This window comes from Nyctibius grandis, chromosome 1, assembly GCF_013368605.1.
Source record: "Nyctibius grandis isolate bNycGra1 chromosome 1, bNycGra1.pri, whole genome shotgun sequence".
NCBI lineage: Eukaryota > Metazoa > Chordata > Aves > Nyctibiiformes > Nyctibiidae > Nyctibius > Nyctibius grandis.
The window spans coordinates 67,961,217-67,975,055 of NC_090658.1; the positions used below are offsets into that span (position 1 = coordinate 67,961,217).

At 41.1% G+C, this 13,839-nt stretch overlaps 1 protein-coding gene across 5 annotated transcripts in view; it reads right to left on the minus strand.

Moving 5' to 3' along the window:
- The window catches only part of AKAP7 (A-kinase anchoring protein 7), a 94,637-nt gene that overhangs the window by 43,370 nt on the left and 37,428 nt on the right, over positions 1 to 13,839 (minus strand). For 3 of the 5 annotated variants that reach the window (XM_068412609.1, XM_068412644.1, XM_068412618.1), the window contains exon 7: positions 8,312 to 8,456. In XM_068412609.1, coding sequence (XP_068268710.1) covers positions 8,312 to 8,456 — 145 coding nt within the window. Of the gene's footprint in view, positions 1 to 6,143; positions 6,201 to 6,668; positions 6,720 to 8,311; positions 8,457 to 13,839 lie in introns of those variants that run through there. The other 2 variants (XM_068412626.1, XM_068412635.1) reach the window with 2 other exon arrangements.

Genomic DNA, 13,839 nt, shown 5'->3' on the forward strand with positions numbered 1-13,839 from the left:
CAGGGTACCTTAAACCACTAAAGCAATATCAGAGAGTTTGTCATGAGTGGTTAACATATTTAATCTTGCAATGGAACAGATGAGGAAGGTTCACATAGCATGAAAGGCAGTGTAAAAAAGTTATTACTTATGCATTGCTCAGCCATTTATTATCATCATCTGTAAATGGTAAGGTCTGGCACCATTCTGCCTACAGTGGTTCTATTCTAACCCACATCCTCTGGTAAATTTTCAAGCTGTGGGGCAGAGGGATTAAGCTCAGTGCTGGACTGTCCCCAGCTGGATGACTGACAAATAAGGGCCCACATGCAAACTCAGACAAACTTCATAAGAAGAAACAGAAACTCTTCACCTATGTAATAAAGCAACGTGTTCATGAATTGTATGTTGCACCCTCCTGGGAAGTTCTCTATACAGCATGAGTGACACCCTCCAACCATTCATACCTAACAGATCTGTGTAACTGCCTATAAACAGAGGGGTGGTTCAGATTTCTCTCCTGTCATTAAATCTTAATTCAGATCTTAAATATTTGATCTCCATTTGAAAAACACAAGATCGCATACTATGTATTCAGCAGGTACTGTGATGGCCCTTGCTGATGTGTTTAAGAACAGATTAAAAATTCAAGTAATCTGGCAGGCTACTGTAAGACAATAATGTCATGTTCTAGCTTGTGGTTGATGTAATCTTGCTCTTACATTCTACTGCTTCCATAAGAAACAGCGCATTGCTGTTTTCTAGGAGACAATGACACTATATGCCACATCGACAATGCTTCTTTAAAATCTGTCACATTGTGTTTTGAAATGATTTCCACTGAAAAGAAACTACTTTTACAAGTACTAGGGGCTTCAAAAATATTTTATGTACAGTCTAGAATAAGAAAACTACTGGAAATGAAATTATCATCTGTTTTCTATTCGTGGCTGAGTACTGTTCTGAAAGAGAAATGTAAGTTGTGGTATTAAGCAAAACAAGCCCTTTTCATCAACAACTATATTTTTATGTCAGTATTTGTATTATTCCTGAAGTAGTGATCTCTACGGATCTGCAACCATGTCTTATTTTAGAATACCTCACAGGGATTAGGTAGGAAGCATAGCAGACTCTCTCTGTAACCATGCAGCACACTGAATAAGCTACACTAACCATCAACAAGTGAAAAATGGTGACATTGAACAATGGAAAACTGGTTTTCCTTTCACTCCATGTCCTTCAAACTACTAAAAAAACACTCCTCACAGGAACTGCAGAAGAGCTTAATTCAATAATGGTAAATCAAGCATAGCTTCCGTTTGATGTTAAGACTATACAATAAATATATATCAACAAAAGCAACATCCTAGCTAGGAAAATTTTAAGAATAAAAAGTAATTATCTTTTACTGATCTATTCAATGAAAGAATATTACATATTTAATTTATTCCTCACCTCCTAGGTGGTCTGCTTACTTTTTGCAATTAACTTATATTGAAATAAATGGTTTACATATTTTCAGTGTATTCATAGTATATTAAATTTAGGAATAAATTAGTTGTTTGGACACAACAGTCTGCCTGAGGGAAAATGTCTGTAAATCAAAAATACTTAAGATAGAAAAAAGCTGCTGGAAGTTATTAAATTGTATTTTATAGCACACTATGTTCTGAAAAATCAATTCTGCCTTTTTTATATACTCAGCTAAATTTTCAGTCATGATTCACATTCTTACCGATGTCAAATATGCTTATGTGCTTTCCTGTCAGAATTACTTCATCAGTTTTATTCTATTGTCTGCAGATATTTTTGGAAGTAATTTGTGGAAAATCTTATTTTCACTTATTTTCAACTACTGATAAAAGCTCTGGCATGAAAACACATCACTACTTCAAACATCTTTTTGTTGAAAAATAAAAGGGACAATAGCCTTTAGAATAGAATTACATTATGGTATGTTTTAAAGAAAAATGCAAAAATTACCCTGTACAATAAAGCAAATACTACTTGCCTCATAATCACGGAACCACAAAACACAAGTGGTGATGAGAAGGTTTTACTTACTTTCAGTATTAGGAGATGCATGATAGAATTCTAAACATCATGTTCCTGTCTTTAAAGCTCCCTGTCACTTTCTAATGAAAACTTGTTAAACATTTGCCAACATTAAAGCCCAAAGTTGGGGACATTAGAATTTGCCCTCAAAACAATGAAGTATTATTCTAAAATGAAAATTTCCACTTTCAAACCATGTTTACATTGGTTATTGCCCTCTCAGTCAGCTTGTTCTCCTCCTTATCCACACATAGAATGTATCAATATAGCTTTTAAGTTATAACTGGTATTACAAAATTAACATAAAAATGCTGTCTCATTACAAAAAATGCTATACTAATAGTCTGTCCTTGTTTTGTGGGGATAAAATTATAGAATCAATTTTCTGTTACACTTTGTTTCAGTTTGTGGCCAGCCATGGTATGGTGATCAGGGCCATGAGCAGTGAAAGCCAGGGCAGCTGACTCAGGCTGGCCCACAGGTGTATCCTGTAACATTAACATCACGTTCACTATAAATGGGAAAGCTGCTGGGGGATGGGGGTGTGCTTTGCTCCCCTCCTCTCCCTGGTTGCTATCCCTGGAGGGACTTGCCACTGTTCTATGGGCTAAGTATAACTTTGTCTTTTGTATTAGTACTTTGCACAGGGTCACGTGCAGGCACGTTTTGAATATCTCCAGAGAAGGAGACTCCACAACCTCCCTGGGCAGCCTGTTACAGTGCTCTGTCACCCTCAAAGTAAAGAAGTTTTTTCTCATATTTAAATGGAACTTCTCATGTTACAATTTGTGCCTGTTGCCCCTTTTCCTGTCACTGGGCAGCACTGAGAAGAGTCTAATGTTTGTAGTCTCATATTTCAGTTTCCATACTGCTACTGCTAGATTGCAAGGGTTAAGGGGACTGTAATAGCACTTTAACCTCCAACTTGGCACACATTCTGGATATATGAGTTCATTTGTGCAGAAAGTAATAGTAACCTGGTGGTGCTTTCCACCAAGGAACAGACTTCTTGAACTTTTTCTACCTCAGAGATAGCACAAGGGAAGCCTGATATAGAAGCTTCTCCTTACTAGCCACTCAGGAGAACCTTATCACCGTTTACAGGCTGAATACAGCTTGGCATGTGATAACTTCTTTAATGTGTATATAATCTCATCTTATTTGTTTATAATACTATAAACAAATATTCTTTGAAACAAGTCTACAAAAATCTTCATGACTGGATCCTGAAAATATTTAAGTTATATACTTAATGCTAAAGGCATATGTAATGTAAGAAGATTTACGTAATGCTCCCTTTCGTGGTCAGAGGGTGTATTGAACATCTTCACCATGATACAAAGAACTGACCAATCCTTCCAGTGAAGGAGTGTATGTTGAGAAGCTCAACTCATTCCAGCATTCACTGGTCTTCTTTGGGATTTGAGGTGACATACAACAGCTGCCATGAGGCGGGTAGTCTGAAGAAGGACACTTTGTTGGCTTGCTGTTCTGTTTTCTTTAAAGAATAAACTGAACTCTACTTTGAGGATGGAGCTTCAACATTATTGTCACTGTCACATCAAATTTTAACTCCTGGATACATACCCTGTGGGGCTGGCATGCAGATGTAGAGAACTCTTCTGGTGCAGATGTCTGTACGCTCTGCTGAAGATAGTGGATGCTGCTCTGTAACGTATTGTCAAAGCCTGTTTACCTGCTGCGCATATTGCTGCAGCTCAGCAGGTGCTTCCCCTCTGCCTTTATTCATATCAAGCTTTTATGCTTCACATATTTTTAAACATGCTTTTAAAATGCGCAGCTACCAAGCTGGTATGTGTTGTGGCACTTATTAGACATGGTAGCATGCAATTCTTTGTTGTGTATGGATTTCTGTTTCTAACATTAGTTTTGATCCCATGTTAGATCTTTTCATCTTATTATATGCATAACACTCAAGCCTGACCCAAACTCTAGGTAACAAAATGTAAACACTGTTTTTTTTTATTTTCTGTGCAATTCAAGGAAAAAAAGATAACTGCTTGAGTACATGTACATGTAGAAAGAACTAGAGCTGGATACAGTGTTTTGTCTGTATTAAGTAATTTTCAATTTTCACTGTTTCTGATGTATTGATGGAACTGCATTAACTCCCTCCTGTGTTTATTTTAATGTCCTAGCTACCTATAGTTACTAAAAACCCTATTTGTATCACATTTTAAAAAAATTTAAAATGAGTTTTTCAAAATTCATTAAATACAGTTTTTTCTCTCTGAAATTAAATAATAAGTCATTTAAACTCTGTTCCAATGTAGCTGTTTTCCTTCTCCTATTGGTTTTAGATAAATATATATTAACATGTACAGAGCCAGAAAAATTAAATGCATGTATTTGGGCAAGATGCATCTATGTCCATATAGGACTGAGAAAAGTGGGGATAATAATACTATACTTTCTTAATGTGGTATCAGTGAAGAACATCCATTCAAATGCTATGGTTAGAGAAAGCCAGATGTAGTACTCCTGAAAAAATAATTCAGAGGAGAATTCTGTTTGGATTGTGAAAATGATACTTCCCGTAAATGCTTTACGCATTGTCACACCAGGATTGAGTTAATGCCAAACAAGCATCTGATTCTTGCTTTGAATACCAGTTGATTGACTGCTGTTATAAGCCAGTTAATGGGACTCGTACTCAAAACACAGCTGAAAGACTGTCTCATTTTAGCATTCTGAGATGTCAGTAACAAGTTCAAGATGAGAGATTTAAATAAATGTTTTGAAAAAATATTGTCAATACCTACCAAATGTTCTACTAAACAGCTTTTATAGGTAATGAGATATTTGCCAAATTCCTTAATCAGATACATATTCCAAAATATTCTGAAGTATATTTGTGAATAGTGGACCCTCAATTTCACCCAAAAGAAGAATTTTATACCATGTTAAATAATCTTGTGATTTCTCCTTCTCTAAGCATTTGGATGCACATAAATAATATTTGAATGTACAAACATGTACAGAAGACATTAAATGTATAGTTATGTACACAGATATAAACATAACTACGAGACATGCATAACACAAGGTAATAAATATGATAATATATTTAAACAGTTAGATAATAGATAGATATGTATAAATATATCTCACTTTAATTTTGACTGGTCTGGATTTTGCAATAGTGTTGTCACTAATTTAAACAGGCATCCTACACATTTTTTCCTCTGTACTGCTTTTGATGTGTTTTGTAACAGTCTACCTAAGCTAAATAAAAGTGCAAACAAAAACATTAACAGCAATTAGCATTGGCAAAGTGCCTGACATGTTTAAAGTATTATGTAAGTATTTAATCATTTCCTCAAAACAGTCCTCAAGACCATTGGGCACTTCCACCAGCAATGCTGCAGCATAGGGAAACAAGTTACCACAAGGCAGAAACCAAATCATCACCAAAGCCCTACACAGAATCCTGGAACCAGCCCTAACTTCTAATAGCGGTATTTGTGTAAAGCTAGTCCAAACAACAGGAATTTAGTAGTACTAACTGTTAATGAACACTCTTTGTCTCCAACGTAGTTTTAGTTTTACAGCATTAAGAATGAAACAATCCAGATCTTGAAAAGCGGCTGAAAAACAGCGGATGAGGCACCAAGTATAACCTGCCTATTAACCAGGTATAGTTTTTATGATGATGAAAGAAACAGTGTGCACTTAGGAAAAATTGCATATAATGCATTATTCACATGTATTGCTGTCAATTATAAGCCTTTGAAAGTGGGATGTTTCCATTAAAATTAGCTCAACTAGAAGAGGTGCCTGGATCAGAAGTTTTCCTTTTATTTTATGCTCATCATAACTTTAAAGGTTTTGCAGAATTTGGGATGGACACAGTGCCTTCATAAAGTCTTCATCTTCTTGAGATTTCTTAGTCCTTAACAGTGTATCTTCATAACAAACAGAAGTTTTCATCTTTTCAAGATTTCTTAGTCCTTAAGGATGTATCTTCATAACAAATAGAACCTTCATCTTTTTGAGACTCCGTACTACTTAAGGATGAAGACAGGGCTTTCCTTTAAAATTGTCCATACGAGAAAAGATTCCAGTGAAGATGTTTCTTTTCAGCTAGTTGGGATGGCAACGGTCTTGGACGATTTCCCTGATGTTTCATGTTTTGTTCTTTCTTTCTGAGGATATGATCATTCCTTGGTCATGAATATTTTCATTACTAAGGCTAGTATGCTTCGGAGTGGGAAACACTAGATCCACTGAATAATTTGCTTGTTGGAATGATTTTTGTTCACTTTTTTTTTAATATTTCTGCTTACTACCAGGAATCTGGAAAATGTTGCAAGGTATATGAGAACAAATTTATCAGAGTCTTTAAGTAAGCATTTTATTGCTGAGGCTACTTGTAAAAGATTTTTCATATTTCTTTCCTGTTATTAGAGGTTCCATACAAGAACAGATGTTCTCTTTTCCTTAAGTAGGTCAAAGTTAAGACTGCTTTACTAAGATTTATTAAGACTGTCCATATTCTGGTTGAGATGGAGCTATTGCTCATTGACAACAAGCCAGAGTTTTGCTCTATTCCTAGATTTCTATTTCTAAAGAATAAAGACAAAGTTAAGTCTTCACAGGAACTTTTAGTATGAATTTCAGTATCCCACGTCTTCCAACACTACTGCATTCAACCTTTCACATGACTGCAGTAAGAAAAAAAAAATCCCCAAAACATAAAAACCAAGCTGTAGCAGTACAGAGAAGAAAAAATATAAACTGACCTCCAAAGACCATGACCTGTTCCCTGCCATAAACCTGTATTTTGAGACTCACCTCTAACACGACATGTATAAAGAATCAGCCTAATTAGGACAGGTGAAAAAGCAATTAATATAAAAAGCTTTGTCTTTTGCTGTATTACTACTTGACAGTCTTCCATGTCATAATTTCTCAAAGATCTGAAGGTGCAGGAATGGTATTTTTAAAGATATTCCCAACACATCACACAATACATCCCTAGATTTAAAGGGGTGACTGCATTTAAGAAAAAAACCCCAACATTCTCTAGTTATTCCACTTAGAATGTTTTAACTCATGTTCTTAATATGACTAACAGCAGCCCCAAGATCCACTATCAGCCACTGGGAATTAACCATCACAGAAAGGTTTATTGTACAAGCCATTATCACAGAATCACAGAATCACAGAATGTTAGGGATTGGAAGGGACCTCAAAAGATCATCTAGTCCAATCCCCCTGCCGGGGCAGGATTGCCTAGACCATATCACACAGGAACGCGTCCAGGCGGGTTTTGAATGTCTCCAGAGAAGGAGACTCCACAACCTCTCTGGGCAGCCTGTTCCAGTGTTCAGTCACCCTTACAGTAAAGAAGTTTTTCCTCAAATTTAAGTGGAACCTCCTGTGCTCCAGCTTGCACCCATTGCCCCTTGTCCTGTCAAGGGATGTCACTGAGAAGAGCCTGGCTCCATCCTCTTGACACTTGCCCTTTACATATTTATAAACATTAATGAGGTCACCCCTCAGTCTCCTCTTCTCTAAGCTAAAGAGACCCAGCTCCCTCAGCCTCTCCTCATAAGGGAGATGTTCCACTCCCTTAATCATCCCATAGTCTCTCAGTCCATAGACCTTCTGTGTGTACCACCTGAAGTTCCAGCTATACACGACTTGTGGCACAAACGAGAAGACAAGCCTGGAATATTAATCATAGGGATATGAAGCTTCTGTTCAGAAAAAGCAGGAGGACACCACTGTGATTTCTAGCACTGTAATGATGTAGGCAAGGCGTCTGTACAATGTTTAAAGTCTTGATGGTATTCTGAACAGTTATTAAGAAATCCGTTGTACCACTGAAATTCTCTCTGTATATGAATGTAGTCCAAGTAAGGTCACATCTCTGCCAAACCAGAGACATTTCACTTAGCTTTAATCATCTATAATTACCACATCTAATCTAACTTAGTCACACAGGCTGTCTTGATAGTCAACAGAGAGATGAGCAACTCAGGAGAGCGATACATCTCATTTATCTTCAACACTTGTTTTAGGATGAGAAATGGAATGGGATTCTGGGGACAGACAGTTGAACATAAACTTTAGCTGTCAGCAAGAAGCATTGCAGAGGTTCCTGGAGAGCCAGAACTGAAGGACAGACTTCAGTCAGACTCCACGGATATTATTCCAAGAATTGCCTAACATAAATTCCAGAAAAAATTGCTTTTCAGGCATATAACTTATAAACACAATTGATATAAGAGGAAAATGAAGATGTACTTACCAAAAACAATAGAGGACTCACAGTAGTAGTAACCATTTGGTTGCTTTTTTTTCAACATGGAGCAAAGATCTAGGCGGTGCAGGATTTCATCTCCAAAATAATGACTTTTAAAATCTTCATACAGGCTTGAGTCAATTTTTTTCACCTTTAAATAGCAACATAAAATTCAATTAGGCATTCTACTAGAAGACTGAATTTTCGTATTTAATTCATATAGTTTTCATTTTAATCAATCAGAGGTATAATTAGGATGGAAAACTACTTCAAGATGTAAAAAGAATACTGAAACAATAATGTGCCAAATCTTCTGTTTTAGTTAAGCACTGTCTGCTGCAGAACTTAAACAAGGAAATAAAAGTGTCATTACACCTCCTTTCTACCCCTCCCTCTTCAGTCCTGTAGGAACAAATGAACATACACAATGCTACAACTGCTTTAACTTCCAATGGTTTGCAACAGTCTTCATGAAACATGTTAACTGGAAATTATTCTTGCTGTCATCACTGGGCATGTTACTACAAGGAAGAATCTCAAATGTTTGTCAAGGGCAGTTTTCTGGGTCTTTAAAATCACCAAACATGAAAATGTGGTGGTATTTAACTAGTACTAGGCTTTTTGTCTCAGTAAATCTAAAAACTTACAGTAATTTATAATATCAGTATCATTATGTAGTTTTGCATATACAAAGTGGAACATCATAAATATTCTATTAGGCTGTTTTCAGAAAAGCTCATTTCAGTAGTTATTTTAGGGCTTCTCATTCCATTGTATTTTCAATAAAAACAGATTATCTCTGTAGAAAGTCAATATTTTCTCCTTCAATCTTCAGAATAATGCTGTTTGCTTTTTAAAAATCATTACTAGATGCTAAGGGATGTTAGGAGCGACTGCTGCCTCCAGCAGCTCCAGCCCAGGGCTCCCTACTGCCCAACTGCTAGAGCCCAGCCCGGTGCCCTGGGGACCGAGGGTCTCTGATGGATGTACCTGCTGCTTTCACATCCTAGAGACACATAAACGTGCTCAGAGGACATGGACATGGCCAGCTGCACAGGCTGCGACCGACAAGACGCTGCCTTCAACAGCACCTACATACATGGCTCACATGAGACACAAGCATGGACAGCCCCCAGCAGACACAGGTGGTCTCTAGTGCAGGTGTGCACATGACTCTCTCCAGGTTCACCAGCACACACACATTTCACAGAATCACCGAATCAATCAGGTTGGAAGAGACCTCTGGGATCATCGAGTCCAACCGTTGCCCTGACACCACCCTGTCAACTAGACCATGGCACTAAGTGACATGTCCAGTCTTTTCTTAAACACATCCAGAGATGCTGACTCCACCATCTCCCTGGGCAGCCTGTTCCAATGTCTAATGACCCCTTCTGAGAAGAAATGCTTCCTAATGTCCAACCTGAACCTCCCCTGGCGCAGCTTGAGGCTATGTCCTCTTGTCCTATCGCTAGTTGCCTGGGAGAAGAGGCCGACTCCCACTTCACGACAACCCCCTTCAGGGAGTTGTAGACTGCAATAAGGTCACCTCGGAGCCTCCTCTTCTCCAGGCTAAACAACCGCAGCTCCCTCAGCCATTCCTCGTAGGTCAGACCCTCCAGACCCTTCACCAGCTTGGTCGCCCTCCTCTGGACTCACTCCAACAGCTCAACATCTTTCTTGAAGTGCGGGGCCCAGAACTGGACACAGTATTCAAGGTGCAGCCTCACCAGTGCCGAGTAGAGAGGGACGATCACTTCCCTAGACCGGCTGGCTACACTATTCTTAATAGAGGCCAGGATGCCATTGGCCTTCTTGGCCACCTGGGCACACTGCTGGCTCATGTTTAGCCAGCTGTCGATCAGCACCCCCAGGTCTCTTTCCGCCGGGCCGCTTTCTAACCACTCTTCCCCCAGCCTGTAGCGCTGTATGGGGTTGTTGTGGCCAAAGTGTAAGACCCGGCACTTGTTCTTGTTGAACCTCATGCCGTTGGTCTCGGCCCATCTATCTAACCTGTCCAGATCCCTCTGTAGGGCCTTCCTACCCTCCAGCAGATTGACACTGCCACCCAGCTTGGTGTCATCTGCAAATTTACTGAGGGTGCACTCAATCCCTACGTCTACATCATCTATAAAGATATTGAACAGCACCGGCCCCAGAACTGAGCCCTGGGGAACACCGCTAGTGACCGGCCGCCAGTTGGACTTTGCCCCATTCACCACCACTCTCTGGGCTCAGCCATCCAGCCAGTTTTTAACCCATTGAAGAGTCCACACATCCAAGCCCCGGGCAGCCAGTTTGTCTAGGAGGATGCTGTGGGAGACAGTGTGAAATGCCTTACTGAAGTCTAGATAGACTACATCCACAGCCCTGCCCTCATCTACTAAGCAGGTCACACTGTCATAGAAGGAGATCAGGTTGGTCAAGCAGGACCTGCCTTTCATGAATCCATGTTGGCTGGCCCTGATGCCCCGATTGTCCTGCATGTGCCATGTAATGGCACTCAGGATGATCTGTTCCATCACCTTGCCTGGCACCGAGGTCAGGCTGACAGGCCTATAGTTCCCTGGATCATCCTTCCGACCCTTCTTGTAGATGGGCGTTACATTTGCTAATTTCCAGTCAGCTGGCACTTCTCCAGTTAACCAGGACTGCCGGTAGATAATCGAGAGTGGTTTGGCAAGTTCATTTGCCAGTTCCTTCATTACTCTGGGATGAATCCCTTCCGGACCCATAGCCTTGTGGGTGTCCAATTGGCACAGCAGGTCACTAACCATCTCCTCCTGGATTACGGGGGGTTCACACAGCCCCCCGTCCCTAACTTCAGGCTCTGGGGGCCAAGTCTCCTGAGAACAACTGGTCTTGACATTAAAGACTGAGGCAAAGAAGGCATTTGTGCATCCCCCAAGCACCATCATGGCCCCTCTGTCTGCCTGGCATTGCTGCCTATATCCCAGGCCCCCTTATCCACCCCCTGGGTCCCCCGCTTGCCGGCTGGTCCAGCTTGAGGTTTGGTAGTGAACACCCGCACCCCTCGCACACCCTCAGTTTGGGGAAGATACAGACATTTGCCCCCAACAGCCAGCACCCAGCACACTGTCTCAGACAAGCATGCCCACCAGCACCATTTTACACAGGACCAGCCCCTTTTACACCCTATTCTGTCCACTTCTCCTTTGTTCCTCCCCATCCCCTTCCCTTGCACACCCCACATTCGTTTGCACAGTCCCACTAACCTCCCCAACACCCTGGACCCTCAGTTTTACATCCCCAACAGTTGCAAAGTCCCGGTTTGCCTGAGGTTTCTTGATAGCCCATCAATTAATGTGACTGATGAGGTTTGTTTCTAGGTTTTGTCTTATGTTTGACAGGTTTGTGTCTGTGTATATTTTGTTTATGGCTTGCCCCTTTCCCTTACCATCCCATTTGACAAGGTCCTACTGAAATAAACATCCCCACATGCCCTTATCAGTCTGTGTGGCTGACCAGCTTTGGCTCTTGCTACTGTCTCCGTTACCCTGTATTGGTCAGGTTTGTATCTCAAACTCACGCATTTCTTCTGGTGCTTCATTCACAATTACTCATATGCAAGATGGGCTCAGTGCTGGTATGTCTACTGAGCTTTTACTCAGGTACAAAATTATTGACTTCAGAAGCACTTTGCTTGAGGAAGTACCTGCACATTTGGTTCTCTAAATTCTAAATTTAGAAACTTTTGGTCCCCTGTACTGAATTAGACTTTCGGTGCCCTAAATTTAGTGAAGGTCAGAAATCATAGAATCATAGAATGGTTTGGGTTGGAAGGGACCTTAAAGATCACCTAGGTCCAACTCCCCTGCCACGGGCAGGGACACTTTTCCACTAGACCAGGTTGCTCAAAGCCCCATCCAACCTGGCCTTAAACACTGCCACAGAGGGGGCATCCACAACTTCTCTAGGCAACCTGTTCCAGTGTCTCACCACTCTCACAGTAAAGAATTTCTTCCTAATATCTAATCTAAATCTACCCTCTTTCAGTTTAAAACTGTTCCCCCTTGTCCTGTCACTACATGCCCTTGTAAAAAGTCCCTCTCCTGCTTTCCTGTAGGCCCCTTTCAGATACTGGAAGGCTGCTGTAAGGTCTCCCCGGAGCCTTCTCTTCTCCAGGCTGAACAGCCCCAACTCTCTCAGCCTCTCTTCATAGGAGAGGTGCTCCAGCCCTCTGATCATCTTTGTGGCCCTCCTCTGGACTCGCTCCAACACCTCCATGTCCTTCTTATGTTGGGGCCCCCAGAGCTGGACGCAGTACTCCAGGTGGGGTCTCACGAGAGCGGAGTAGAGGGGCAGAATCACCTGCCTCGACCTGCTGGCCACGCTGCTTTTGATGCAGCCCAGGATACGGTTGGCCTTTCTGTTTTCTTAATCTCTGAAGCGATGACATCTAGTGGCGGATGCCTTTCATTTCGGGCACACGACCTCCTTGGAAATCTACATTTATTGCAGCCTCACTCTCACTATTTAAAATTTGATATTCCATGGCTAGATTAGTCCTCATGTACTAAGGTTATTTTGAAATTAAATCATCATTCTTTGCTTTTTGGCTGACATTTCTTTGAAATACATTTAGACATCAATCAGTAATAAAAAAAAGACCTTCCCAGCCAGGAGAACACTTGTCAAAATGTGAAGCCTTGAGTACTTGTGGAATGAAATGAGGAAAAGATCAAAACCACCACTTCAGGCTCCAATCAAAAAATAGTGTTTACAAGAGGTGGGATGTTGCTTGTCAAAAACAGATTAGTAAGGTGTGAATCAAATGTTGAATGCTCAGGAAATGAGTTATGCTTGTGATGCACTACTGAAAGATATTTGGAAAAGCAGCCATGGGAAAACTATGATATTTTTAGTAACTTGCAGCAATTTCTGGAGCACTGTTTGTAATGACATGTGAAAAGATGAAACAATGCAGGTGCATGGGAAGGTCACGGTTCATTTCTTAACTGAAAGGGTCTGGAGCACTAGAGAGGAAAGAGAGGAGTTGTTAGCACATGGGAAAGTTATAGATGCTGATTACAGATATATGCTATAACTGGGGGAGGGTGAGAAACAAGAATACTTGAGAGGCCATTTTGAAGCATTTGGTGCTGGAAGGGGAGGAGGAAGACACCTGCCTCTTGAGGAAGCACTGTAATGAGTGGATGCCTGTAAAGGGACATGGCTGTGTAAGGCAGCCCTGGAGAGGTGTTGCATGTGGAACTCTTGCAAGACTGGCGGGGCACCAAGGAGACAGCACTTGGTTGCCTCGTCATGTCTGTTAACTCTCTGTCTGTGCCTCCTCTGTATGCAGGCAGGGAAGGTGCAGCCTGCCGTCCCCAGCCCGCAGTTAAACCCTGCAGCTGCATGGAGTCCCCGTGGCTACTGTCAGCAGGCAGCCAGGCAGCGTTTGCCCCTTTGCCCCTTCGTGGGACCAGGGGCAGGAAGGCTCAAGTGGTGACAGGCCTTAACTTGGCTGCAAAGCGAGGGGCCCAACACCCTCCTGCAAGCAGCTTCAGTTT